This window comes from Adiantum capillus-veneris, chromosome 11 (assembly GCF_014529385.1).
Source record: "Adiantum capillus-veneris isolate H3 chromosome 11, ASM1452938v2, whole genome shotgun sequence".
In the NCBI taxonomy this organism is placed as follows: Eukaryota; Viridiplantae; Streptophyta; class Polypodiopsida; order Polypodiales; family Pteridaceae; genus Adiantum; species Adiantum capillus-veneris.
In genome coordinates, this window is record NC_140941.1 from 41,557,919 (window position 1) to 41,583,862 (window position 25,944).

The following is a 25,944-nucleotide window of genomic DNA, read 5'->3' on the forward strand; positions in this document are numbered from 1 at the left end:
TCCATTTTTCTGCTTCGTTAACTTTCTCCTGTGTTTAAAAAAGGCACTCCGCCCATGATGAAGCCTCTTTCGCGTTTTGTTCTTCCCCTTCGTGCAGAGTTTTTTTTTTTCCGAGAAAAAGATCCTTCTATTAGTTAATGAAAACTCCCCATAGGGCTACAACCACCTCTGCAAGAGAGGGCTACAACAAACATGATGGGGAGACTCTCCCAATGAAAAAACAGCATATATACAATGAGGCTAAATGAAGAGATGGGAGGATGGAAGAGCCACACAGGTGGACGGTAGTGCCATCTGAGCACACCCTGGACTATGGTGTACAAGGTTGTACCAACACGTACGTGTTGATCCGTGCTGTATGGTACGTCAGTACTGATCCGTACAGTACGCGTACGGATCGTACAGACGGTGCTTTAAAAAAAAAAAAAAGCCCTTTTAGGCTATCTGGGATGCGTTTTGCGTGTCATTTTCCCTGCACATTGCCGCTGCAGAGCGTTACAGAGAATAGCAAAACACTGTGCAGACAAAGGTACCCCTCCTCCCCCCCCCCACTCTCTCTCTCTCTCTCTCTCTCTCTCTCTCTCTCTCTCTCTCTCTCTCTCTCTCGTCTCTCTCTGCGAGAGAATACACCAGTCTCGACTCTTACCTGTGACCCATTATTTGCATGTTTTCAGCAGGTTGTTTTCATCGTGCCGAAACCTACGAACCCTTTGTGGGCAGAGCACACCAATGTAATTGAAGTTGTGAATACTCCTGGGCAGGCTGGATCAGGTTGTCGCAAGTGGTCATGCAACTACTGTGGTTTCACGCTGTTGAGTACAATCACTGTGATGCATCTAACTGGCATCAATTGCACAAATAATTGTGGCAAGTGCAAGAAGGTACCTCCAGGTGTGCGGGAAGCATTGATTGCTGAGAAATTCCCTGCATTTGCAACAACAGACAAAGGAAAAGTGGCACAACAAACAGAAGACCGTTTGCAAGACGCTCTTCTTGGACAGCTTGGTGACTCTTCTACACAGGTGGAAGAGAGCTCAGGGTCTCAGCAAATTGGAAACAGGAAGAGGGCTCGTACCATGCAGGAAGAGGAGAATGAGGAGTGGTGATGTGCATGTGCGTAGGCAGAACACCTTGCCTTCACGTGTGCATTCTGTGTCTTGGGTAAAAGAGCGTCAGAAAGTGGCTGAGATGGAGATTGCTCGCACTCTCATTGAGTGCAACATCAGTTTCAATGTCTTGAAGACTGAACAATGGAAGAGGATGGTGAGGTCCATTGCCCAGGTAGGTGCTGGTGCCACAGATACATGGTATGGCCTCCATTACAAAAAGATGCGCACCACAGCACTGGAGGAGCAGAAGGCCTTGATAGATAAGGCACTGATGCCTGTTAAGGTTGGATGGCAGCAATTTGGATGCACCATCATCTCTGATGGATGGAGTGATGTACGCAGGCGACACATCATTAACATACTTGTGTCTTCTTGTCTTGGTACATATTTCTTGCATGCTGTGGATGCAGGAAAGGCAGGAGATAAGATCACAGGTGAATTCATTTTTGAGCATATTTCAAGGGCCATCAATGACGTTGGTAAAGAGAATGTGGTTCAAGTTGTCACAGATAATGCAGCCAACTGCAAAGCTATGGGAGAAATGGTAACGGCACAGTTTCCTCACATTTTTTGGACTCCATGTGCAGCCCGTTGTTTAGATTTGTTGATGGAGGACATAGGAAAACTGCCTTGGGTGCAACCAACAATTTCAGAGGCTACCAGATTGACCACATTCTTCCGAAAGAAGCATCAGGCCTTAGCCATCTTTCGTAGCCATAGTTCCCTTGATATGGTGCGGCCCTCCAAGACCAGGTTTGTATATATGTATTTTGTGTTGCAGAGACTCTCCAAGGTGAGGGATCCACTGTTGCAGACAGTTGTGGACCCAAAGTGGAGAAACATGGCTCGTGCAAACAATGAGAACACCAAAGCCATTCAGAGGCGTGTGTTGGATGAGTCTTTTTGGATAGAGGTCCATACCTTGATAGTGGCTTTGCAGCCAATGTATATCTTGCTACGAGTCACGGACATGGAGGGCTCGACATTAGGCCTTGTCTACCTACCATCTCTTCATGCAGATGAAGAGCCACATCACGGCATGCCAAGCCTTGACTCTGGAGCGGTGAGTGTCAGATTTTTTCATGACATTATTTTTATATCTAGGCCATGAATCCATTGCTAATTTGAGTGTGATCATTGCTGATTTTTTTTGCAGGCGAGATGATATCCTATTCTTTATAGATAGTAGGTGGAAGTTTATGAGCCGTCCTATTCATGGGATGGTTGCTTTACTCCATCCTTTTTACAAGACCCCAGAGTTGTTTCATGAGAGTGATCTCCTCACACTAAAGGACGAGTACATTAATGATTCGTTTGAGGAGCACGAGCAGCTGGCAATAGATGCAGAGATGTGCAAGTACATGAACAACTTGGGGCCATTGTTTTCACGTCAGGTAGCATTGCGTCCAGAGGCCACCAGTTGTCCTCTCACTTGGTGGCAGAGTTATGGTCGCCAAGGTCTTCCATGCCTGACTACTATGGCTCTACGTTTGCTCTCGCAGGTATAGTTTAAATCTCACTTTATTTCTCTATCTTGGGTCTTGCACAATGCGTTTAAATAATAAATCCTTACAACGACACCGGCAATTGCTTTAATGCAGGATTGCTCAGCGGATGCTTGTGAGCGCAACTGGAGCGCTTACTCTTTGATCCATACCAAGATCCGGAATCGCCTTAGCACTTCTCAGTTGGAGAAGCTAGTGTATTGCAGGGCCAACATGAGGCTTGTGCGCTCTTACCACGCTTTGGGGACACCCAAGCAGGTAGTATGACGATGTAGTATGACATCCTATGTATATGTTTCTTATTTACACTATTGTTAACAAAATGTACATTGTACAACAGGTTGATCCCTCACGTATCACGCTGGTAGTTGATCCTACTCTGGAGGAGGCGGACCAACAGATCAGAGATGAGTAGGAGGAGATAGTACGCATGCTTCATAGAGAGCTAGAGGATGTCGATCGGTATGTGACAAGATCTCGTGCACGTGCTTACAAAGTTCCATTATGCCTCCAGGATACAGGTGAGGGGAGTGCACGACGGAAGAGCATTCGCAAAGGCAAGCTACCCATACGTACTCCTCGGCAGCGTGCGGATGAGGTAGTCCGTCTCATTCACACTCCAGAGGGAGAGGAGGATAGTGATCCAGACCCAGTTGGTGCAGACGAGGCCACATATGCTATGGTGATAGAGCCAGAGTTTGATGACGAGGGCAATGTCGTGGCAGATGGCGATATGCTCTTTTCAGCATCATCTTCTTCTTCTTCTTCTGACGATGAGTTTCACTAGGCACTAGTGACTGGTTACTAGTTTAGAGTCTAGACATTTTCACATATTTCAGCAGGATGTTGTTTTTTATGTACGCTCTAGCAGGAGCCATTTTGGCTTGACATTTGTCATTATTTTGGTTCCATCCTTATTAGCAGTTTGTGCCATGTGGGCTACTTGAGTCTTTTTTTTTTTTTCCGAGAAAAAGATCCTTCTATTAGTTAATGAAAACTGCCCATAGGGCTACATCCACCTTTGCAAGAGAGGGCTACAACAAGCATGATGGGGAGACTCTCCCAATGAAAAAACAGCATATATACAATGAGGCTAAATCAAGAGATGGGAGGAGGGAAGAGCCACACAGGTGGACAGTAGTGCCATTTGAGCACCCCCTGGACTATGGTGTAGAAAGGCCCAGGGCGCCAGAGTCGAAGGAAAGCCTCGCGGCGCTCCCGCATGCGGTCGGAGCTGCCCTGTAGTCCCTCAAGCTGTCCTCTGAGAGTATGGATCAGCTCTAGCCAAAAGTCACGAACAGTCTCTGCTGCTGGCACAGGGCGAGCCTCAAAGATGCGGAAACAGCGGGCCCGCCAGATGAACCAGAGAGCTAGGCTACTGATGAGCTCCCAACACTCCTCTCTCTCAGTGCACCACTCCTGTGGAGTAAGCTCTGTAGCAGGCTGGAGTGTAGGTCGCCCCCCCTGCATCACTATCATCCTGCTGGTGGAAGATAGCTCAAACTGAAGTGCCGGGCCCGTGAGGGTGGACCAAGCCGCTGCCCCCAAGTGTACTGTCGAGCCGTGGAGAGGGCAGGCATCAGCCGAAGAACTCGTAGCCACACCTGCTGGGCCGAGGGACAGTCCCAAAGACAATGACGCTGACTCTCCACCAACTGGTCACAAGCTGCACATGCGACCGAGAGACCACTATGCACAAGCCAGCTCCCTACTGCTGTGGCTCTGTGTGCAACCAGACACTGGAACAAAGTGACGCGCCTCGGCTGTCTGGAATCCCACAGCCTCTGCCAAAAAACTGCCAAGAACTCGACTGTGAGGTCCTCCTCCTGCCAATGACGTGCTGCAGCAGGACAAGCCTCTCTCTGTGCTGCAAGTATATGACGTCCAAGCCGAAGAGTGTACTGAAAGAAGGGGACTCCTCGGTGGTCTGCAGAAGAGAAGGGGTCCCTCCATAGCCACTCACCAGGATCCCACTGTACTCGTGCGAGTGGACAACACTCCCAAGCCCATAGCCTCCATTGTCCAGTCTCAAGAGCTGCTGGGTCAGGGTCTATGACGCAAGTTCTCCCACAGATGCCCATAGCTCGGATCCTTTGGAAACAGCACTCTGCTACCTACGGGGCCTCTAGTGCAACTCGCTGTAAGCGTCCCCCACCCTGAAGCTCGAAGAACAGGGCTGGGACAGTCACTGAGCAAGCCCTGACTGAAATGAGAACCTCCAGTTGTGTGAAGGCTCCCATCCACCGGGGGGCTACTGGCTCGAGAGGCGTGAGCCACTCAGCTGGAACTGACTCTGAGATGTCCTGACACATGCTCTGCACCCCTCTCATGCCGTGTAGCTGGACAGCTTGCACCTCCTCTGACAAACCTATGAACTCTAGCTAGTCAGCTAGAGAGCGTGCTGGACCTGCTGCCATGGGACCCCAAGAAACATGAGGCCGACTCCCAACCAAGTGGCCTCTCTGAGTGCTAACCATGGGGTTCCAGACGAGGGGCTGCCGTAGGCGCTCCTCCGTGCACGTTGGCTGTCTCTGCTCTAGGCCACGCCGTAAGAGCTCCCAAGATCGAAGCAAACTCACAGCGAATCAGTCCTCCAGTCTCCTGCTCAAACCAACTCGGCGCAACTCTGTAAAGATCCATCTGGTCGAAGGTTGCCAAGGGCCTCCTGACTGAGGCACCCTGGCACGAAGCCTTTGCAGCAAGAACTCCTTCCAGGTCTCCTCGCCTCGAAGAAGTCCTCTGACGACGAACTTGCCAAGAAGGGCTCTGCTGTGCTGTGCTGGATCAATGATCCCAAGCCCTCCCTGAGAACAAGGAAGTGTGATGACCGACCAAGCCACCTTGGCTCGGGCAATCTGAGTGTTGCGACCTGACCAAAGGAAGTTTCTGATCAGCCTCTCTACCTGGCTGATACAAGAACTCGAGAAGATCCAGCAAGAAGTGATGTACCACATAGTCGCGAACAACACCTGGTTGGCAACTACTACTCTACCAGCTAGCAAAAGTCGTGCTGAGCTCCAATGTAACAGCTTTCTCCTGATGGATAGGAGAAGAGGAGCAATCTGCTGCTCGGGGGACAAGTCCAAACAAACCTGACAACCCAAGTACCGAACTGCAGTCCCTGGAGGAATCCACCTGAAACCCTCTCCTGGCATCCAATCTGGCACAGGAGCACTGCCAACCGAGAAAGCCACTGTCTTTCTCCAGTTGATCAGTGCGCCCTATGCACAGCAGAAGGTCTCCAAAGCCTGCTCACATCTGTGTAGATTGGCCTCCTGGCCCTCTAAGTACAAGGTTGAGTCGTCGGCAAACTCAGCGTCCAGAAGCTCATCTCCCCGTATAGGGAGTGCTAAGCCCCTCAGACCTCAGACCAACCCGCTGTGACACCAAAAATCTGCTCATCGCCTCCGCATAGAACAGAAAGAGAAAGGGGGCAAGAGGACAACCGTGTCTGACCGATCGTGTGAGCATGAAACGCTCACCTCTACCTCCTGCCAAAAGCACTTGACTGTGAGCCTGTCTGTACAAAGCTGACACCCCTCTGATCCAAGCATCTAAGAAGCCCATCCTGCGTAGCGTGCCCTCTAGAAAGTCCCAGTCAACTCTGTCGTATGCCTTCTCAAAATCGAGAAGAAGAATCACAAGGTCCTCCCCACGGAGCCGTGCCAGGGTAGAAGCCTCCCTGAAAGTGAAGATGTTGTCAAGGATACTGCTTTCCTTGACAAAACCTGTTTGAGTCCCATGTATAAGGCTCTCCAAAAGTGGCTGAATCCTCAAACTCAGAGCCTTGGCAAGAGTTTTGTAGGCTGAGTTGAGGATGGTGATGGGGCGCCACTGTCGAATCTCATCCAAGGAGCCACTTTCGAATCTCATCCAAGGAGCCACCCTCCTTGGCAAGAATTTTGTAGGCTGAGTTGAGGATGGTGATGGGGCGCCACTGTCGAATCTCATCCATGGAGGCACCGTCCTTTGGAATGAGGTAAATCAGGCCCTCACTCATGCTATCCGGCATCACTCCTGTGTGTAGAATGTACTGAAAGGCACTACAAAGATCTGGGCCAAGCAGGTCCCAGTACTCCAAGAAGAAGCTGGGAGTCAGCCCATCCTCACTTGGACAGCTACCACGAGGGAGGGCCCTAAGAGCCGTGTGCAGCTTCTCAAGCTGAAGAGGCATCTCTAGCCTCTGGCGCATCTCCTCAGTCACAAGACAAGGCATCTGTGCCCAAACCTGCTCCCTGCATGCCTCTTGTCGCTCTGACTGGGGCTCAGCCGACAGTAACTCACGGTAAAAGTCTGTAGCAACTGCACGCATATCCTCGGGCTCACAAACAATTGACCCATCGGGTCTCCTCAACTGATTGACCTTGGCATGTGAGTGCCGAGGTCCCACTGTCTCAAAAAAAGCACCTGTCACTCTGTCACACACCTGAGTCCACTTAGATGCCTGTCGGTGAAAGGAAAACTCATGACGCCTCTCCTTTGTGCAAGCAAGCTCCTGTAGAGCCCGTTGTAACTGCTCCTCCAACCATGGACTGTCTGGATGCTGCTCCTGCATCCTCGGTAGTGAAGCAATGCCTCGTCTGAGACGCTGCTCCTGCTCTCTCGCTGCAGCCCGTCGAGCCATAGACTCCTGGAGAAAAAAGTGGCTAAGTTGAGCTAGGCCTAAGGCCACTCTGTCTGCACGTAGAGCCTGGCTGTCCATGCCCTCTGTCCAGAGAGCCTCTACCCTCTCTTTGAGTGCTGAGTCCAACAAGACCCGCTCTGGGATGCGAAGCATCGTGCTCCCACTCCTTTGCCTGTCTTCCACCGTGAGGATCACTGGTGCATGGTTCGAGAAGGATGTCCCTGCTAGGATGCCCACTGATCGCCCCAAGTCACTGAAGTGGTCACTAGTGTAGAAGCGATATATCCGTGATAGATTCACTCCTCCCACTCTGTGTTCCGATCTAGAGAAGGCAAGACTCTCTGGAGGCCTTACAAAGCCAGAATGCTGCCATGTATCCGAGACCCTCAAAGTCATACACAACCTCTCCCAAGCTGCTAACTCGACTCCATGCACAGTAGCATGGCTGTCTCTGATCTTGTCAGAAGGGTCCTCCAACATGTTGAAGTCCCCTCCTACACACCAATGGTCAACCTGTGGCAAAGACTCAACAATCTGTGACCAAAACTCTGCATGAGCACTCGCCACATTGGGCGCATAGATGTTCAGGAAGCTCACAAGGCCACCCTGAACCTGCATAGTAATCCACTAAGCCCTGCCTGGCACAATAATCCCTCTGCCCACAATGGCCTGCTGCAATGAGTCCGCAATAGTCATACATACCCCACCCTGGATGCCTCCAGGTCCAAAAGCAGCTGACCAAAAGGTATCATAACGTCCACGCAAAATCTGACCACATCGCTGAATGCGGCTCTCAGACAAATGGTGCTCCTGAAGCATAAGGAGATCAATCTCTCCTCCCACAAGGCAACGCTGAAGCTCCTAACGCAATCGGCCCCGCTGTCGCTGAAACTGGGGCCCACCTAGTCCCTGCCCGAATGTATACATAGCAAGGCAAACACTGCGTATCAGCAAAAAAGTACACCTTAATGTGCCTACATCCTGCTGAGTCTGGGGGTGTCACCGCAAACTTGGCAAGTGGCCACAAAGTCTGCAGCAAATCTGTAACTCCAAGTTCTCCCATGTGGTGAGAGAACTCGAGAACCTGTGTATGCAACCATCCCACCACTGAGTGGAGGGACCACTCTGTCTCGGTCCTACCACAGAGGGGGAAGGAGAAACCAACTGCTGAGTCCAAGGCCTCTGTCCCCCTAGCGGCGAGGAACAAAGCATGGACCCTGAAGTAGGCTGTCTCGTGGTCTGCTACGGAATCGCCGAGAAAGCGAGTGAACCCGTAATCGAAGAAATCCCAGCGGCGTCGGAGGTCAATGCTCGTCAGACCACGAGGGATAGTTGCAAGGGAAGATGTCTGAATCTGCAGAGGGGGCCGCAAGAAGGACTCACCCTCTCTCGCTAGGCGACTCGTGGCAAAGGCGCTGCTAAGAGATCTCCTAGCCGCCTGTGGTACTGAAGAAGCAGGAGGAGGGGGAGAAGGAGCTGGGGGGGGGGGGGGGGGGGGCGGAGGAGAAGAGAAGCGGGGTGGGGCGATAGAGGCAGGGGGGCGAGGTGGGGAGTGGACGGGAGCAGAGGGCAGGGGGGGGGGGGATGAGGAGGAGGAAGGGAACTCTCAAGGTGGGGCGGCTCGCGAGGGTGAAGCGGAGGTGGAGGCTGGCGTAGGGGGCTCCTCCTGCTCAATAGGACCAAAGCGGTTCCCCGTGGGAACCCACTGCTGCTGAGTAGGCACCTGAGGGCCACTCTGGGTGCCAGGCTGTCGCTGTGGCCCCTGGTGTCGACGGCCACAGGCCTGCTGCCACCCCTCCTCCGCTGGAGCCCCAAGCTCGGAGGGTGGCTCTGAATCTGTGCGCTGTGCCGCTGGTTGTGGTTGTGGCCCAGCCTTGGCAGGCTGGGGCTGAGGCTCAGGTCGTGGCCTCCTTCGTGGACAGGCCTTCGCTAGGTGGCCCATCTGTCTGCAAATGAAGCACTGGTTCGGGAGACCCGAGTACTCCACACTCTGTCTCAACCAACCCCCACTCACCCGAGGCAGAAGGATGACCTTCGGGAGCGTGTGGGTATCTCTGACCGAAACTCGAACTGAAGGGATGCCAGCCGCCTTGGCAGCTACTGATGCTGCCGTACGAGGTGTCTCCAGGACAGTCCCGATGGCGGAGCCAATCCTGGAGAGAAGTGGAAGGTACTCCCTCCGTAAACCCGGGAAGCAGACTGAGATGGGGATGTCTGCCTCCTCTACTAGCACATCCGAAGTCAGGTCAAAACCATGTCGCCACTGTCAAAAGTGGGCGTGTGATGCTTGGATGGCCAGTGGACTCATAGCTATGACCTTGGAGGCCATCTCGGAAGTCTCGAACTCGATCTGGTAGTACCCCCGTCCGAGAATCTGGACATCCAAGATCTTGCCCACCTCTGCGAGAAGGCGGGCCTGGAGAAGGTCTCGCAGCTCTCCTCTGCTAGGACGGGTACCGAGAACCTTGCAGATGACCGAAGTCGCTTGCAAACGCTCTACCTCTGCGGCAAGGCTCGCTTGCTCTGTCGGCGAAAGAGCAAGTCGAATGGTGGGCTCAGCAGGGTCGGGCGAGGGGGCTTCAGGCGAGTCCCTCTGTGGCGAAGCTGGAGCCTCCATCTGTGTCTACTGCTGTGGCGTAAGAAGAGGATGGCGGGCGGAATCTTCAACTTGGCACGCAAAGCACTGCCCCAAAACGGAGTTAATGTTGTATGTACCGATATGCAGGATGCAACTGTGAGGAAAAAGAGCAGGCGGGCCGGGGGGGGTGGCAACGGGTGAGGACGGCTAATGAGGGAGCGCTAGCAGCAGCGGGCGGGGGCAATGGTGGGAGCGGCTGCAACAGGGGGTCGACAGCGGCGGCAGAGGCGGGCGGGGCTGCAGCAGCGGCAGTGTCGTGAGCTGCTACAGCAGGGGTGGGGCAGCGCGCGGACAAGCAGGGCAGCAAGGGCGGGCAGGCGGGCAGCACTGGGGGGGCGGGGGGGCGATGGCGCAGCGTAGGGGGAACAGCAGCAGCTAGCGGGTTCAATCTTCTTTCAGCATGTCTTTCTTATGGCTACTTGAGTCTTGAAGCAATGCTTGTACAGTTCTGAGTTTATTGTCAGCAACTTACCTTTTGTTCAATTGCTTGAAGCTTCATGCTTGAAGGTTTGTCATTGTTCTGAGTTCTCTTGTCAGCACTGAGCAGGTAGTAATGTTTTTACGTTGTTCAATGTATATTGTTTCTTGAAGGTTGGTACTTGTTTTGAAGTTAAGTGAATCTCTAGTGGATAATGTGTATAGTAATGTGTCCCCAAGTACTTTGCAGGGTATAGATTGGTTAACCCTCTAATGAGGAAAATATAGTTTTCTTTAATTTTCTCTCATTTATTGTTTTTTTACAAAGGTACGTATTTTTACGTACCTAAAAAATTTATCCATACGGCACGACGTAGAGTACGTATAGTCACGACCTGTATAGTACGTATGGTACAACCTTGATGGTGTAGAAAGGCCCAGGGTGCCAGAGTTGAAGGAAAGTCTTGTGGCGCTCCCGTATGTGGTCGGAGCTGCCTTGTAGTCCCTCAAGCTGTCCTCTGAGAGTATGGACCAGCTCTAGCCAAAAGTCACGAACAGTCTCTGCTGGTGGCACAGGGCGAGCCTCAAAGATGCGGAAACAGTGGGGCCGCCAGATGAACCAAAGTGTCAGGCCACTGATGAGCTCCCAACACTCCTCTCTCGCACTGCACCACTCCTTTGGAGTAAGCTCTGTAGCAGGCTGGAGTGTAGGTCGCCCCCCCTACATCACTATCATTCTGCTTGTGGAAGATAGCTCAAACTGAATTGCCGGGCCCGTGAGGGTGGACCAAGCCGCTGCCCCCCAAGTGTACTGTCGAGCCGTGGAGAGAGCAGGCATCAGCCGAAGAACTCGTAGCCACACCTGCTGGGTCGAGGGACAGTCCCAAAGACAGTGACGCTGACTCTCCACCAAATGGTCACAAGCTGCACATGCGGCCGAGAGACCACTATGCACTAGCCAGCTCCCTACTGCTGTAGCTCTGTGTGCGACAAGCCACTGAAACAGAGTGACTCGCCTCGGCTGTCTGGAGTCCCACAACCTCTCCCAAAAGGCTGCCAGGAACTCGCCTGTGAGACCCTCCTCCTGCCAGTGACGTGCTGCAGCGGGGCAGGCCTCTCTCTGTGCTGCTAGTATATGACGTCCCAGTCGAACAGTGTACTGAAAGAACGGGACTCCTGGGTGGTCTGCAGAAGAGAAGGGATCCCTCCATAGCCACTCATCTCACTGTACTCGTGCCAATGGACAACACTCCCAAGCCCATAACCTCCAGTGTCCAGTCTCAAGGGCTGCTGGGTCAGGGTCTATGACGCAAGTCCTCCTCTGAAAACAACACTCTGCTACCTGCGGAGCCTCTACTACAACTCACTGTAGTCGTCCCCCACCGTGCAGCTCGAAGAACAGGGCTGGGACAGTCTCTGAGCAAGCCGTGACTGTGATGAGCACCTCAAGTCATGTGAAGGCTCCCATCCACCGGGGTGCTATTGGCTCGAGAGGCGTGAGCCACTCAGCTGGAACTGACTCTGAGATGTCCTGACACATGCTCTGCACCCCTCTCATGCCCTGTAGCTGGAACCCCTGTATCTCCTCTAACAAACTTGTGAACTCTAGCCAGTCACCTAGAGAGCGCGCTGGACCTGCTGCCATGGGACCCCAGGAAACATGAGGCCGACTACCAACCAAGTGGCCTCTTTGAGTGCTAACCATGGGGTTCCAGACAAGGGGTTGTCGTAGGCGCTCCTCCGTGCAAGTAGGCTGTCTCTGCTCCAGGCCTCGCCGCAAGAGCTCCTAAGATTAAAGCAAGCTCACAGCGAAGCGATCCTCCAGTCTCCTGCTCAAACCAACTCTGCGCATCTCTGTAAAGATCCATCTGGTCGAAGGTTGCCAAGGGCCTTCTGACTGAGGCACCCTGGCACGAAGCCGCTGTAGCAAGAGCTCCTTCCAGGGCTCGTGACTTGGAAGAAGTCCTCTGACGATGAACTTCCCAAGAAGGGCTCTGCTCTGCTGTGCTGGATCAATGATCCCAAGCCCTCCCGGAGAACAAGGAAGCGTGATGACCTGCCAAGCCACCTTGGCTCGGGCTATCTGAGTGTCACGTCCTGACCAAAGGAAGTTCCTGATCAGCCTCTCTACCTGGCTGATACAAGAACTCGAGAAGATCCAGCAAGAAGTGATGTACCACATAGTCGCCAACAACATCTGGTTGGCAACTACTACTCTGCCAGCCAGAGAAAGTCGTGCTGAGCTCCAATGTAACAACTTTCTCCTGATAGACAGGAGAAGGGGAGCAATCTACTGCTCGGGAGACAAGTCCAAACCAACCTGACAACCCAAGTACCGAACTGTAGTCCCTCAGGGAATCCGCTTGAAACCCTCTTCTGGCATCCAATCTGGCACAGGAGCACTACCAACCGAGAAAGCCACAATCTTTCTCCAGTTGATCAGTGCGCCCGATGCACAGCAGAAGGTCTCCAAAGCCTGCTCACATCTATGAAGATTGGCCTCCTGGCCATCCAAGTACAAGGCTGAGTCATCGGCAAACTCAGCATCCAGTAGCTCATCTCCCCGAATAGGGAGTGCTAAGCCCCGTAGACGAACCTGCTGTGACACCAAAAATCTGCTCATCGCCTCCGCATAGAACAGAAAGAGAAAGGGGGCAAGAAGAAAGCCCTGTCTGACCGAGCGTGTAAGGATGAAGCGATCACCTCTACCTCCTGCCAAAAGTACCTGACTGTGAGCCTGTCTGTACAAGGCTGACACCCCTCTGATCGAAGCATCTGAGAAGCCCATCTTGCGTAGAGTGCCTTCTAGAAAGTCCCAATCAACTCTGTCGTATGCCTTCTCAAAATTGAGAAGAAGAATCACGAGGTTCTCACCGCGGAGCCGTGCGAGGGCAGAAGCGTCCCAAAAAGTAACGATGTTGTCAAGGATATTGCGTTCCTTGACAAAACCTGTCTAAGTCCCATGTATAAGGCTCTCCAAAAGTGGCTGAATCCTCAAACTCAGAGCCTTGGGAAGAATTTTGTAGGCTGAGTTGAGGATGGTGATGGGGCGATACCGTCGAATCTCATCCAAGGAGCCACCCTCCTTGGGAATGAGGTAAATCACGCCCTCACTCATGCTGTCAGGCAACACTCCTGTGTGCAAAATGTACTGAAAAGCACTACAGAGATCTGGGCCAAGCAGGTCCCAGTACTCCAAGAAAAAGTTGGGAGTCAACTCATCCTCACCTGGACAGCTACCACGGGGGAGGGCCCTAAGAGCCGTGTGCAGCTCCCCAAGCTGAAGTGGCATCTCTAGCCTCTGATGCATCTCCTCAGCCACAAGACAAGGCATCTGTGCCCAAACCTGCTTCCTGCATGCATCTTGCGGCTCTGACTGGGGCTCTGCAGACAGTAACTCACGGTAGAAGTCAGTAGCAACTGCACGCATATCCTCGGGCTCACAAGCAACTGACCCGTCGGGCCTCCTCAACTGACTGACCTTGGCATGCGAGTGCCGAGGTCCCACTGTCTCAAAGAAAGCACCAGTCACTCTGTCACCCACCTGAGTCCACTGAGATGCCTGTGGGTGGAAAGCAAACTCATGTCGCCTCTCCTCTGTGCTAGCAAGCTCCTGTCGAGCCTGCTGTAACTGCTCCTCAACCAAGGACTGTCTGGATGCTGCTCGTGCATCCTCTGTAATGAAGCAATGCCTCGTCTGAGATGCTGCTCTGCCTCTCGCTGGAGCCCGGCGAGCCAAAGACTCCTGAAGAGAAAAATGGCTGATCTGAGCTAGGCCTGAGGCCACTCTGTCAGCAAGAGAATCCTGTCTGTCCATGCCCTCTGTCTAGAGAGCCTCTACCCTCTCTCTGAGTGCTGAGTGTTTCTAAATTGGCTTTATCTTACAGAAAAATAATTCTAAATGAATTATTGGATTTATAAGTGAGAGGGTTTTCTCGCTTGGAACACCAAGGAAAAATAATTCTAAATGAATTATTGGAATTTTAAGTGAGAGGGCTTTTCTCACTGGAGACATCCGAGTACAGAGTATTCCTAGTTCGTCATTCAAAGTAATGACGGGAGACTGACAACGGGAATATCTGTAAGGCCACTAGGAACGGGTACTTCTGATGCGTCACATCGGATGGGTGACAGGGAGCATCGGAAAGAAGTATGCAACTATCCGGGAACGGACATCTCTGATGCGTCATAGGATGGGTGACCTAGAGCATTGTGAAGGAGATTGTACCGTAAGTTCGGTAGGAAAGGACTAGGTGATGGGTATTCCTGATGCGTCACAAGGTGGGTGACGGGTGCATCGGAAAGGGAATATCCATAGTCGGGAGGAAATTCTGAACTATGTTAGAATTGTGCACAAGGAAAAACAAGCACTTGAATGAAGATGGGTTCAAAGGAAACTTTGAGGAAAAAACAGATGCTTTCTGAGAAAGCGGATTGCTTTTCGGGAAAGCAAATGCTTTCCTGCGAGGAAGTTTATGTTTGCATTGCAATTGTGCGTGTGATTGCATCCAGGGACGCATGGGAAGTGCTGTGAAAGCATTGTTTTTAACTTATAAGGTTTTATTGAGTTTTTGGGCAGGTTCAGACTATTTTTAAAATACGCCGGCCGCCCATTTAATAAGTGGGCATCCATCTGATAAATAAGGCAACAAGTCAGCCAACGTTTTCTCTCTCTCTTTTTCTGGCAGAACGGAATGTAAAAAAGAAAAAAGAAAAAAGAAAAAAGAAAAAAGGAAAAAGAAAAAAGAAAAAAGAAAAAAAAGAAACGGCCACGATCTCTACGCGAGCAGCTATTCGTGCTTGTGGCTAGGAGCTATAAAAGTATCACATGCCCTCACTCAAAAGGAAGACCAATCTTTGGAAGGAGGAGATGCTGCTGCAGATTTCAGCCGTAAAGAAGACGTTGCCGGTGATGCCCATGGCTGGCCCAAGTGTACTAGATGTCGTCAAGACCTAGTGCGCGAGTTCCCTCGCGAAGAAGTGCCTACGGAGCGTGTTTTCATCGCGACAAGCTGCTGTTTTTCTCTGTTTTCAGCCCATAAACGTCGTAGACGGGGTTGATTTACGAGAAGGAACCCGAGAACACACCTCTTTTGTGTGTAGGATTGGAAGAGAGGATTTTCTATGCAGAGATCTCTTCCGGGGAATTGCTTTTTCGAGAACCGAGTTGCGTTTCGAGCGTCGAGACTTTGAAGGTAACGATTTTCATGTTATGATCTCTGAGTATTTGATTGCAGGTGTACTTCCTCTTCGTGAGGGAGTAGGAGCAAAGGAAGGCATGAGCCTCTGCAGGAGAAAGCGCTTTGAGGAACTAGAGCTAGATCAGCCAAAGGGTTTCGTACCCAAGTTTGGGAAGCAGATCCACGGATTGAAGAGAGGTAGACTCTCGAGATGTGATCCGAAAGTTGAAATTCCCAAGGAAAGGACTTCGTGTCCAAGAAAGCGGAGTTATTCTGCAGGAACAGTACTCTGGAAACAGAGTCGGAAAAGAGTTGCAGGGATGCCATGCCCTGAGTCTGGAAGGTGAGATCCAGAGGCGAGAACCTTGGTTCTCAAGGATTTGGATTAAGGAACGGAAGTTCCTTGGAATAGGGTTTTGTCCTAGGAATCGGAAGCAGAGTCTTCCGGGAACCATCAAGTCTTATTCTAGAACGAACGTGGTAATACGTTCAGTTCAAGTGCTTGTATAGACTTCTCCTCAGTACTAAAGATATTATTACGGGAGGGGACCAACCCATCTTCTGGTCCCCAGTACTGTGTCGATCTTCTCACTCTCTCTCTCTCTCTCTCTCTCTCTCTATCTATCTATCTATCTATTTCTCTCTATACCCTTTGGCTTCAATACTAAGTGATAAAGTCTATTTATCCGAATGTATTTTATATTGTTATGCGCTCCCGTTTGTGACACTGAGTCCCACAAGACCCTCTCTGGGATGCGGAGCATCGTGCTCCCATTCCTCTGCCTCTCAGCCACTGTGAGGATCACTGGTGCATGTCCGAGAAGGAGGTCCCTGCCAGGATGCCCAGTGATCCTCCCAAGTCGCTGAAGTGGTCACTAGTGTAGAAGCGATCTATCCACGATAGGTTCACTCCTCCCACTCTACGGTAGATCGAGAGAAGGCAAGATTGTCTGGGAGCCTCACAAAACCAGAGTGCTGCCATGTATCCGAGACCCTCAGAGCTTTAGCATCTAGGGGGCGCCCTCTTGTTTTGTGGGAGTTGTAGGAGAGTTTCCAAGCTTGAGAGTGAGTGTGAGAGCCAGTTAGACTAGCTAACTGGACACTTGGTAGGTAGGAAACTAAACTTGCCATGCATGATGTGAGAGCTCACTCAGATGCAAATAGCAAGGCTGGTCGATTTTCAGCTTGAAGGAGCCTATTTAAGAGTGTGCTCACACACACACACACACATATGCTCACACACACACCCAATACACACACACACACCTACACAGACACCTTGGGGAGGTGCTGCCGGCACACAGTTTTTGGAGGAGAACCAAAGGAGGGAAGTGTTGCTGGATTCTCGTCCTGGAAACTCATTTGGATCAGAAAATTGAGAGGATTTCAGCCCCTAATCACGGTAATCATGATTTAATTTATGCTCTTCTGTAATCCTCTTCATCATTCTCTCAATTCCTCATCTACTATGCTTAATCCTAGCTATAATTCCCAATAGCTTCTCTAATTCTCCATATCTATATTCCATTACATAATCATCATTCAATAGCTAATTATGCAGCCATTCATCACTCTTAATCAATGATTAATACATGATTAGAAGAGAATTCTCTCTCTAGGTAGCATAGTAATTAATTGTCAAGCCGGTAATGATGTAGATTTGCTCAAATTCATTCTTTTAGAACACAATATTGGTGTAGCTAAGCTAGATTTAATTTTCTCATACATTAAGATGTGATTAAGAGAAAATTAATCCATCATTAAGCCACTTAGAAGAGAATTTTCTCTCACCTATGCATGCGGTAATTCTGTCTCTTCTACTTGCATTAGGAAGATGATTGAGCCTGTTTTAATTCATCTCTCTAGTAATTTAATCATTAAAATTCTGAAATTCTTAATCATCTAAGCCAAGTAATTAACTTTAGAGCCGGTTCCCATAGGACAAGTAAAGTATTGTCCATAAAATTACTATGTCTCGAAGGAAAATCTAACCCTCTCGTATAAGGGGGATTGTTCAATGATTCTAATCTATCATTTGGATTGTGATGATGCTCTCGGACCTTAGCTCTTTTCTTCAAGTTTATCATTTAAAGTAGTGAGTATAAAATGGCCCCAGTTAAGAGAACTCGCTTCGGTGGTGCCCACGACCGTGAGGTGGGAACGAGCAATGTGAATGGAAAAGAAAAATCTCCCATGAACGAACAAGCACCGGCCATCTCACGGGCCATTGACAAAGAAATGGAAGAGGTAGGCCACAATTTTATTCAAGTTGTTTAATTTAACATTGCATACGATTAACTAGGAAAGAACATATCCCTAAACATGTTGGAGAAATCTCACAGAAACCTCGGCATTTGAATTCATTTTTATATTAAAGTCTAAAGTAGGAAAGAATGATTGAGGGATATACTGTTTGCAATAGGAAAGAATGTCTGCTAGGGAAAATTTAGCTCGACATGTTCATTATATTTCCAATGTTGAATTAGTCCTGATCTCCCTACTGATCACAGGGGGCGGCTCGTGACGATTTCGTAGTAGCTAGAGTTACTAGCTTAGGGCCTTTACTCACGACTTGCTTTCTATGCGGTGGGAACCCACCTCTTGCTTTCTATGCGGTGGGAATGTCCATGTCGTGCTTTCTATGCGGTGGACATACCTAGTTGTATGGGCAGTTAGGCGGCAACGGGAGGAGTAAACTCTCGTTAGAGGGGAGATGTTGTACCTCCAGAACATTGGGATTTTAATGAATAAGTTTGAGTAGAATCTTTACTAGAGTTTCTGTCTTGGTGCCGCTTTGCAATACTGGTTGAAGGGCCGTCTTAACGAACATTGTGATTCGGAATCTAATCAAGGAATTTTTATGTTGAACAACAATTGTGGTAGTAATTAGGACACACAAGGAAGTGTGAGTGTGGGGGTGGAAAGTGGGGGCTTGGCTCAGGTTGCCAATGCCTATGAGAAGGGTGGTCGCGATTGGTCGGAAACTCTTTGTCTCCATAGTGTTTAAATCGACACTAGTAATACTCACTACCCCTAGAGCGGCGAAGTCTCAAGTGTACGTGCCTCTGAAACATGGAGAAAAAGGCACTTGAGATTTCTCTCCTCTTGGAAGGTGGGTCTTAGGATCACCAGATAGGCTAAGTACGCTTCCCCTGCGAGGTGAAGCTAGATCTCATTGCTAGTAGTCTCGAACTCGACTCACGTTGTGAGGAGAGATCGTCCGCGAATTGAACCCTGAACCACTTTGTTTGCTTCCGCTATAGATCTAGTGGCCACCAGGTTTACCATCTGATCTGCCGTTTGAGACGGCGGAGTGGGGACCTCACACCTAGTATCAGAGCCAGGGTTAGGCTGAGAAATAAAGTCGTATTTTTTGAATATTTAAAAGGAAGTAAAAGTATATAGGTAGCTGATCCGAATTCCTTGCATTGGTGTTACAGGAAGACCCCGTGCTAGAATATCGGAAGTTCCAAGTGTTTGAGCTTATTTACGAGCAAGCTCGACGATCCCCAGTTTGCCAAGTCAGGCGAGATGTCATGGAGATACTGATGAAGGCTCATACGCCACACTCCACTCGCATCGATAGAGGATGGGGGCTCGATTGGACACTTGCAAGAGGGGTTTACTACATCAACGCTCGGAAGCTAGGATGCCTGGCTACCAATTTGAAGAAGATACGTTGGGGAGAAGAGTTGAGGGTGGTGGAGATATTCTACTTGCTGCCTACATGATTGGACCTGACTGTCTCTGACGACACCAATCAAACCCTCAACGAGTGGCTTTTGGAGAAGGTCACCAATGTAATCCCAGCAAACAGAGTTAGAACTTTTGGAGTACCAAAAGAAGAATCCCGGCTCGACACCATAGTTTACTATCCACTCAAGGATGAGTATAGAAACTACTTCACAATTAAAGTAGAGTATCATGTGAACACAATCTCCTATGCTATCTTATACGCAATCCAAAAAAAGCCATGTAATAAAGTGATCACGAATTACCCTAACCCTCGAAGGGTTTCAATTGTAATAAATTTTCATCAATAAAGTGCTTTTTGTCTCGGAATCTCTGTCTCTTGATAAAGTGGGATCTTGAATTTTATTTGAAGTCTCGTGTCTATTTTGAAATCCGAGTAATGGTATCAAGAATTTCGTATAACCCATGTAGGCATCGCCTACTGCTCTCTACTCGGCAACGCAAGAAAAGAAGCTCCTCCTCAAACAAGCCCAACCTCCGATCTTTAAGGGCGAGGGGGCAAATGTGCAGAGAGATGCGAAAGTGTGAATGGAAGCAATGGACGACTACTTTGAAGCTCCGGGAACCAAACCCGTGAATCAAACCATGCTTGCGATGTTCCGCTTGTCTGGCGATGCCAAGATATGGTGGAAGCAACATTGTAGGGACTTGGATATTAAGGGATCTTCCCAATCCTGGGAAGACATCAAAGCTGCAATAATGGGACGTTATTTACTACCGGCCTATAAAACCTTGAAGATGAATGAGTTCTTTTCACTTCGGCAACTGACTTCATCTGTCGAAGAGTATTATGCAAAGTTTGTCACTCTTCGGAGATATGCTCCTAAGATGACCTTGGAACAACAGATAGCGAGGTTTTGTCAAGGGCTAATCGACCCTTTGAATACTCGGTTGGAAGCTCTTAGGCCGACAACACTACAGGATATCTTGTTGAGGGTCAAACCTCTAGCTCTTGAAATACAAAAAGTTAATCAGAATAGGAGGAATCATTTGGCAAAGAGGGCAAGGACAAATGCTTGGAATAACAGACCAGCCAACCAAGCATATGACCAGCGTCCTATTGTGGCTACCACCACAACCATGGAGTTCCCAGATGTTCGATGCTATGGTTGCGGCGAGTTTGGACATTACAGATCCAAGTGCCCCAGGAACACTCAGGCAACGAACGCCAATGCCATACCCTTGAATGTCCATGGGCGTGGCCAACCTAATGGAAGAGGAGGACGTGGAAGGATGAACAGAGGGCGAGGGTGTGGAGCTATCGCCAGAGTTAATGCCGCAGTGGTACAACCAACTGTGGGTGATGAAGCAGTGAAGAGAGCAACCTTGCATGCTACAATTGACAACCCCAATGGTTGCGAGCAATACGCAGTCATTCATACGCCAGGGTCTCTCAGAGGTGAACAAGTTAACTTCCTTATAGATTGTGATAGTACTCTTTCATTTCTTTCACCTAGATGCATGAGGAAGCTAAAGCTAGATAAGTATCCAACAAGCAAGCTAGTTGTAGAGTTAGCAAACGGCAAGGAAGTAGTATCTCAGCACTCTGCAGGAAAAATTAACTTTGATTTAGGGGGACACCCAACCTTTGTCCAATTTCGAACCCTACCCTTAGGATTCTTAGATGGGATACTAGGGATGGACTGGTTAAAACAAAATGAGGCTCACATCTATTGTGCACAAGGGAACTTTACCTTTACAGATAACTTGGGTAATGAAGCCTTAATCCAGGGGGAAAATGGGAGACCTAGGGCTACTCTAGTTAAGGCCAGTAGACTCTTGAAGGGACTAAGAAAGGGGCAACAAATTTATGCAGTAAAGCTCAACAAGGTGGACCAATCAGATACCTCACTTCGATCAAATTGGTTGAGGGAGTATGATGATGTATTCGCTGAAGACCTTACGAATCTTCCGCCACATAGAGAGGTAGATCATGAGATTGAGACTATCCTTGGATGTGAACCTATCTCAAAAAGACCTTATAAAATGTCACTTCCGGAAGCCATTGAACTCAAGGAATAACTTAGGCAACTCATTGAGCAAGGATTCATTCGACCCAGTACTTCTCCTTGGGGTGCACCAGTTCTTTTTCAAAAGAAGAAGGATGGAACCTTAAGGCTATGCATAGACTACCGTGGACTGAACCAGGTAACTGTCAAGAACAAGTATCCAATTCCAAGGATCGACGAACTACTGGACAGGCTCCACGGTGCCAAAATGTTTACAAAGATTGATCTAAGGTCAGGATATTACCAAATGAGGATCAAGGAATCAGATATTCCAAAGACAGCTTTCAGCACTAGGTATGGACACTACGAATTCACAGTAATGTCTTTTGGTCTAATAAATGCTCCTGCAAGCTTCAATCGACATATGCAGGATATTTCCTTATCTGGATGATTTTGTCTTGGTTTCCTTTGATGACATTCTGATCTATTCTAAGAATGAGACAGATCACGAAGAACTTGTTCGCAAAGTGCTTGATCTTCTTCGAGAACACCAACTTTACGCTAAAGAGAGCAAGTGTACCTTTTGCTCACCAAAGGTCAATTATCTTGGATTTGTCATATCGGCCGAAGGGATTTCAGTGGACCCAGATAAAGTCAAGGATATCGTTGATTGGCCTCAACCATCTACCATCAGCGAAGTAAGAGGATTTCTTGGGATAACGGGATGGTACAAGATTTTTGTCAAGGATTATGCACGTATTGTTGCACCTTTGACGGAACTCCTGAAGAAAGGAATGAGGATCGAATGGAAGACCGAGCACGAGTCTAGCTTTGCTAAGCTAAAAGAATTCTTGGTCTCAGCTCCTATTTTAAAGCTTCCAGATTTCAGTAAGGAATTTGAAGTAGCGATCGATGCTAGTAAATTTTCTCTAGGCGGAGTTCTTACTTAAGAAGGAAGACCGGTGGCATATACTTCGCGAAAGCTGAGTGATCATGAGAAGAATTATCCTACTCATGATTTGGAACTTTTAGCGGTTATACATGCGCTGAAGTTATGGAGACATTATCTTCTTGGGCGCAAGTTTCAGCTCGTTATAGACTACAAGAGCTTAAAATGGATTTTTACTCAACCTATTCTCAATATGCGACAACGGCGATGGATAGAGATTTTACAAGAATATGACCTTGACATAAAGTATAGACCAGGGAAGGAGAATGCAGTTGCAGATGGACTTAGCTGAAAATCTTTTCTCGGAGCTATCTCCATTCCAAATAACCCTATCTGGGACAGAATCAAAGAAGCATCTTTGGTAGATCCAGAATACCAGCGTATAGTATCATTAGTCCAGCAGAATAAGATGCCTGAAGCTAAAGATTACTCTCTTATGGGAGGATGTCTTTACTACAAACATAGACTCTGTGTATCGAGAGACCCAGCTCTAAAGAAGGATATTCTGTATGAAGCACACGATAGCCCTACATTCGGATATCCAGGCTATGCTAAGACTCTTCATGCTGTCAGGAGGAGTTACTTTTGGTCTGGAATGAAAGGAGACATACTTCGCTATGTGAGGCAATGTCTTTCTTGTCAGCGGATAAAAGCTGAAAGGATCAAGTTACCAGGGCAACTTCAACCTCTTGACATACCTCAGATGAAATGGGAATGCATCAGCATGGACTTTGTTACAAGATTACCTTCTTCAGGAGGTTATGATTCTGTTTTCGTGGTTGTTGATATGCTCACAAAAGTGGCTCATCTAATACCTGTAAAGACAACCTTTATTGTTTCGGATATTAGCCGGGTATTCATCAAGGAAATTTTTAGGTTACATGGTTTACCCAAGCGTATCGTCAGTGATAGAGATGCCAAGTTTACATCAAAATTTTGGACTTCTCTTTTCCAATCTATTGGGTCACAATTGGCCTTTAGTACAGCATATCATCTGCAGACAGATGGGCAAACTGAAAGAGTTAATCAAGTCATTGAGGACATTCTCAGGGCCTATTGTTCGCAAGAGCCAAAGAAGTGGTTACAATATCTTCCTTTGGTAGAATATGCTTATAATTCTTCCGAACACATGAGCATTGGAATGTCACCCTTTAAAGCTCTTTACGGACAGGACTGTTTAGCACCACTGAACTTTTCAGATCCAACCATCAGGGTAGAAGCCTCTAGGAAGATGTTAGCAGATATGGAAGCTCAGACTAGAGCTATTCGCCAAGATATACAGGCCGCTCAGGATAGACAAAAACACTATGCAGATAAGAACCGTTCGGAAAGAACTTTCAAAGGAGATAAGGTTTTTCTACAAGTCCCACCAAAGAAAAGCAACTTATCGCTAGGCAGATATAAGAAGCTAAGCCCAAGGTATTGTGGACCATTCGAGATCGTTAAAGTTGTGAGTGACCAGGCCTACAAGCTAAAGTTATCTACAAACTTAAAGGTTCATGATGTATTCCACGTCAGCTTACTCAAACCCTATATTCCTAATCCTGATCAATTCTTGGACTCATATCAAATAGTCATGCCAGCACAAGGAGTTCTCGAGTTCCAACCTGACTATGTACTTGAAACAAGGGAAAGGAAGTTACGCAACAGAACTATCACGGAGCATCTAGTAAAGTGGAAGGATTACCCTGAAGAAGATGCATTTTGGAAGGACGAACCAACGCTCATAAAAGATTACCCAAACACATTCTTGAGATGAGGACATCTCAAATTTTTCACGTTGGGGAGGTTGTAAGGTCTCTGACCCTGACAAAAAAAGAGCACCATTGTACCATGAAATGAATATAATAAGAAAAAGTTTCTATTTTTAGCGGTTTTCCGAATTCTGTCAGTGCCATGATGTTTAGAATGTTTTAAAGCTTCGAAACGTGGATTAAAATAATTTTTGTAAAAGAATTCCAAAAATAGTAAGTTTTTGGTTACCCGATCCGTCCAATTTTGACCGTTTCGAAAAACTGCACCCATATCCCGAATTTGAAAAAAATGCATTTTTCGGACCCGGGGACTGCTAAATATGGTAGGTACTCGGACCAGTACGTCTTAGTTAGAGCTTAGTATAGCAATTTACGGCATTAAATTCCGACTTGTATGGGCCGTTTTACCCAAAAACCAAGTTTTCCTAAAGTTGTGTGGGGAGACACCGGGGCTCGAGGCTGTGTGGGAACAGGTTCCAGGCCACTAAGAGCCAGCTTTAGCAGCTAGGGGACGCCCTCTTGTCTTGTGGGAGTTGTGGGAGAGTTTCCAAGCTTGAGAGTGAGTGTGAGAGCCAGTTAGACTAGCTAACTCGACACTTGGTAGGTAGGAAACTAGACTTGCCATGCATGATGTGAGAGCTCACTCAGATGCAAATAGCAAGGCTGGTCGATTTTCAGCTTGAAGGAGCCTATTTAAGAGTGTGCTCACACACACACACACACCCAGTACACACACACACACACCTACACACACACCTTGGGGAGGTGCTGCTGGTACACAAAGTTTTTGGAGGAGAACCAAAGGAGGGAAGTGTTGCTGGATTCTCGTCCTGGAAACTCATTTGGATCAGAAAATTGAGAGGATTTCAGCCCCTAATCACGGTAATCATGATTTAATTTATGCTCTTCTGTAATCCTCTTCATCATTCTCTCAATTCCTCATCTACTATGCTTAATCCTAGCTATAATTCTCAATAGCTTCTCTCTAATTCTCCATATCTATATTCCATTACATAATCATCATCCAATAGCTAATTATGCAGCCATTCATCACTCTTAATCAATGATTAATACATGATTAGAAGAGAATTCTCTCTCTAGGCAACATAGTAATTAATTGTCAAGCCGGTAATGATCTAGATTTGCTCAAATTCATTCTTTTAGCACACAATATTGGTGTAGCTAAGTTAGATTTAATTTTCTCATACATTAAGATGTGATTAAGGAAAAATTAATCCATCATTAAGCCACTTAGAAGAGAATTTTCTCTCACCTATGCATGCGGTAATTCTGCCTCTTCTACTTGCATTAGGAAGATGATTGAGTCTGTTTTAATTTATCTCTCTAGTAATTTAATCAGTAAAATTCTGAAATTCTTAATCATCTAAGCCAAGTAATTAACTTTAGAGCCGGTTCCCATAGGACAAGTAAAGTATTATCCATAAAATTACTATGTCTCGAAGGAAAATCTAACCCTCTCGTATAAGGGGGATTGCCCAATGATTCTAATCTATCATTTGGATTGTGATGATGCTCTCAGACCTTAGCTCTTTTCTTCAAGTTTATCATTTGAAGTAGTGAGTATAAAATGGCCCCAGTTAAGAGAACTCGCTTCGGTGGTGTCCACGACCACGAGGCGGGAACGAGCAATGTGAATGGAAAAGGAAAAGCTCCCATGGACGAACAAGCACCGGCCATCTCACGGGCCATTGATGAAGAAATGGAAGAGGTAGGCCACAATTTTATTCAAGTTGTTTAATTTAACATTGCATACGATTAACTAGGAAAGAACATATCCCTAAACATGTTGGAGAAATCCGACGGAAACCTCTGCATTTGAATTCATTTTTATATTAAAGTCTAAAGTAGGAAAGAATGATTGAGGGATATACTGTTTGCAATAGGAAAGAATGTCTGCTAGGGAAAATTTAGCTCGACATGTTCATTATATTTCCAATGTTGAATTAGTCGTGATCTCCCTTACTGATCACAAGAGGCGACTCACGACGATTTCGTAGTAGCTAGAGTTACTAGCTTAGGGCCTTTATCAACGACTTGCTTTCTAT

At 48.1% G+C, this 25,944-nt stretch overlaps 2 protein-coding genes across 2 annotated transcripts in view; both read left to right on the forward strand.

Annotated features, from left to right (window-relative positions):
- LOC147447151 (U-box domain-containing protein 44-like) overlaps nt 1-25,944 on the forward strand; it is a 112,186-nt gene that overhangs the window by 77,348 nt on the left and 8,894 nt on the right. The window lies entirely within an intron of this gene.
- LOC147447153 (uncharacterized) lies at nt 673-2,393 on the forward strand. The gene is made up of 2 exons (XM_086523037.1): nt 673-2,172; nt 2,266-2,393. Exons 1-2 carry the CDS (start codon nt 1,093-1,095, stop codon nt 2,272-2,274), a joined length of 1,089 nt encoding a protein of 362 aa, XP_086379163.1. The 5' UTR covers nt 673-1,092; the 3' UTR covers nt 2,275-2,393.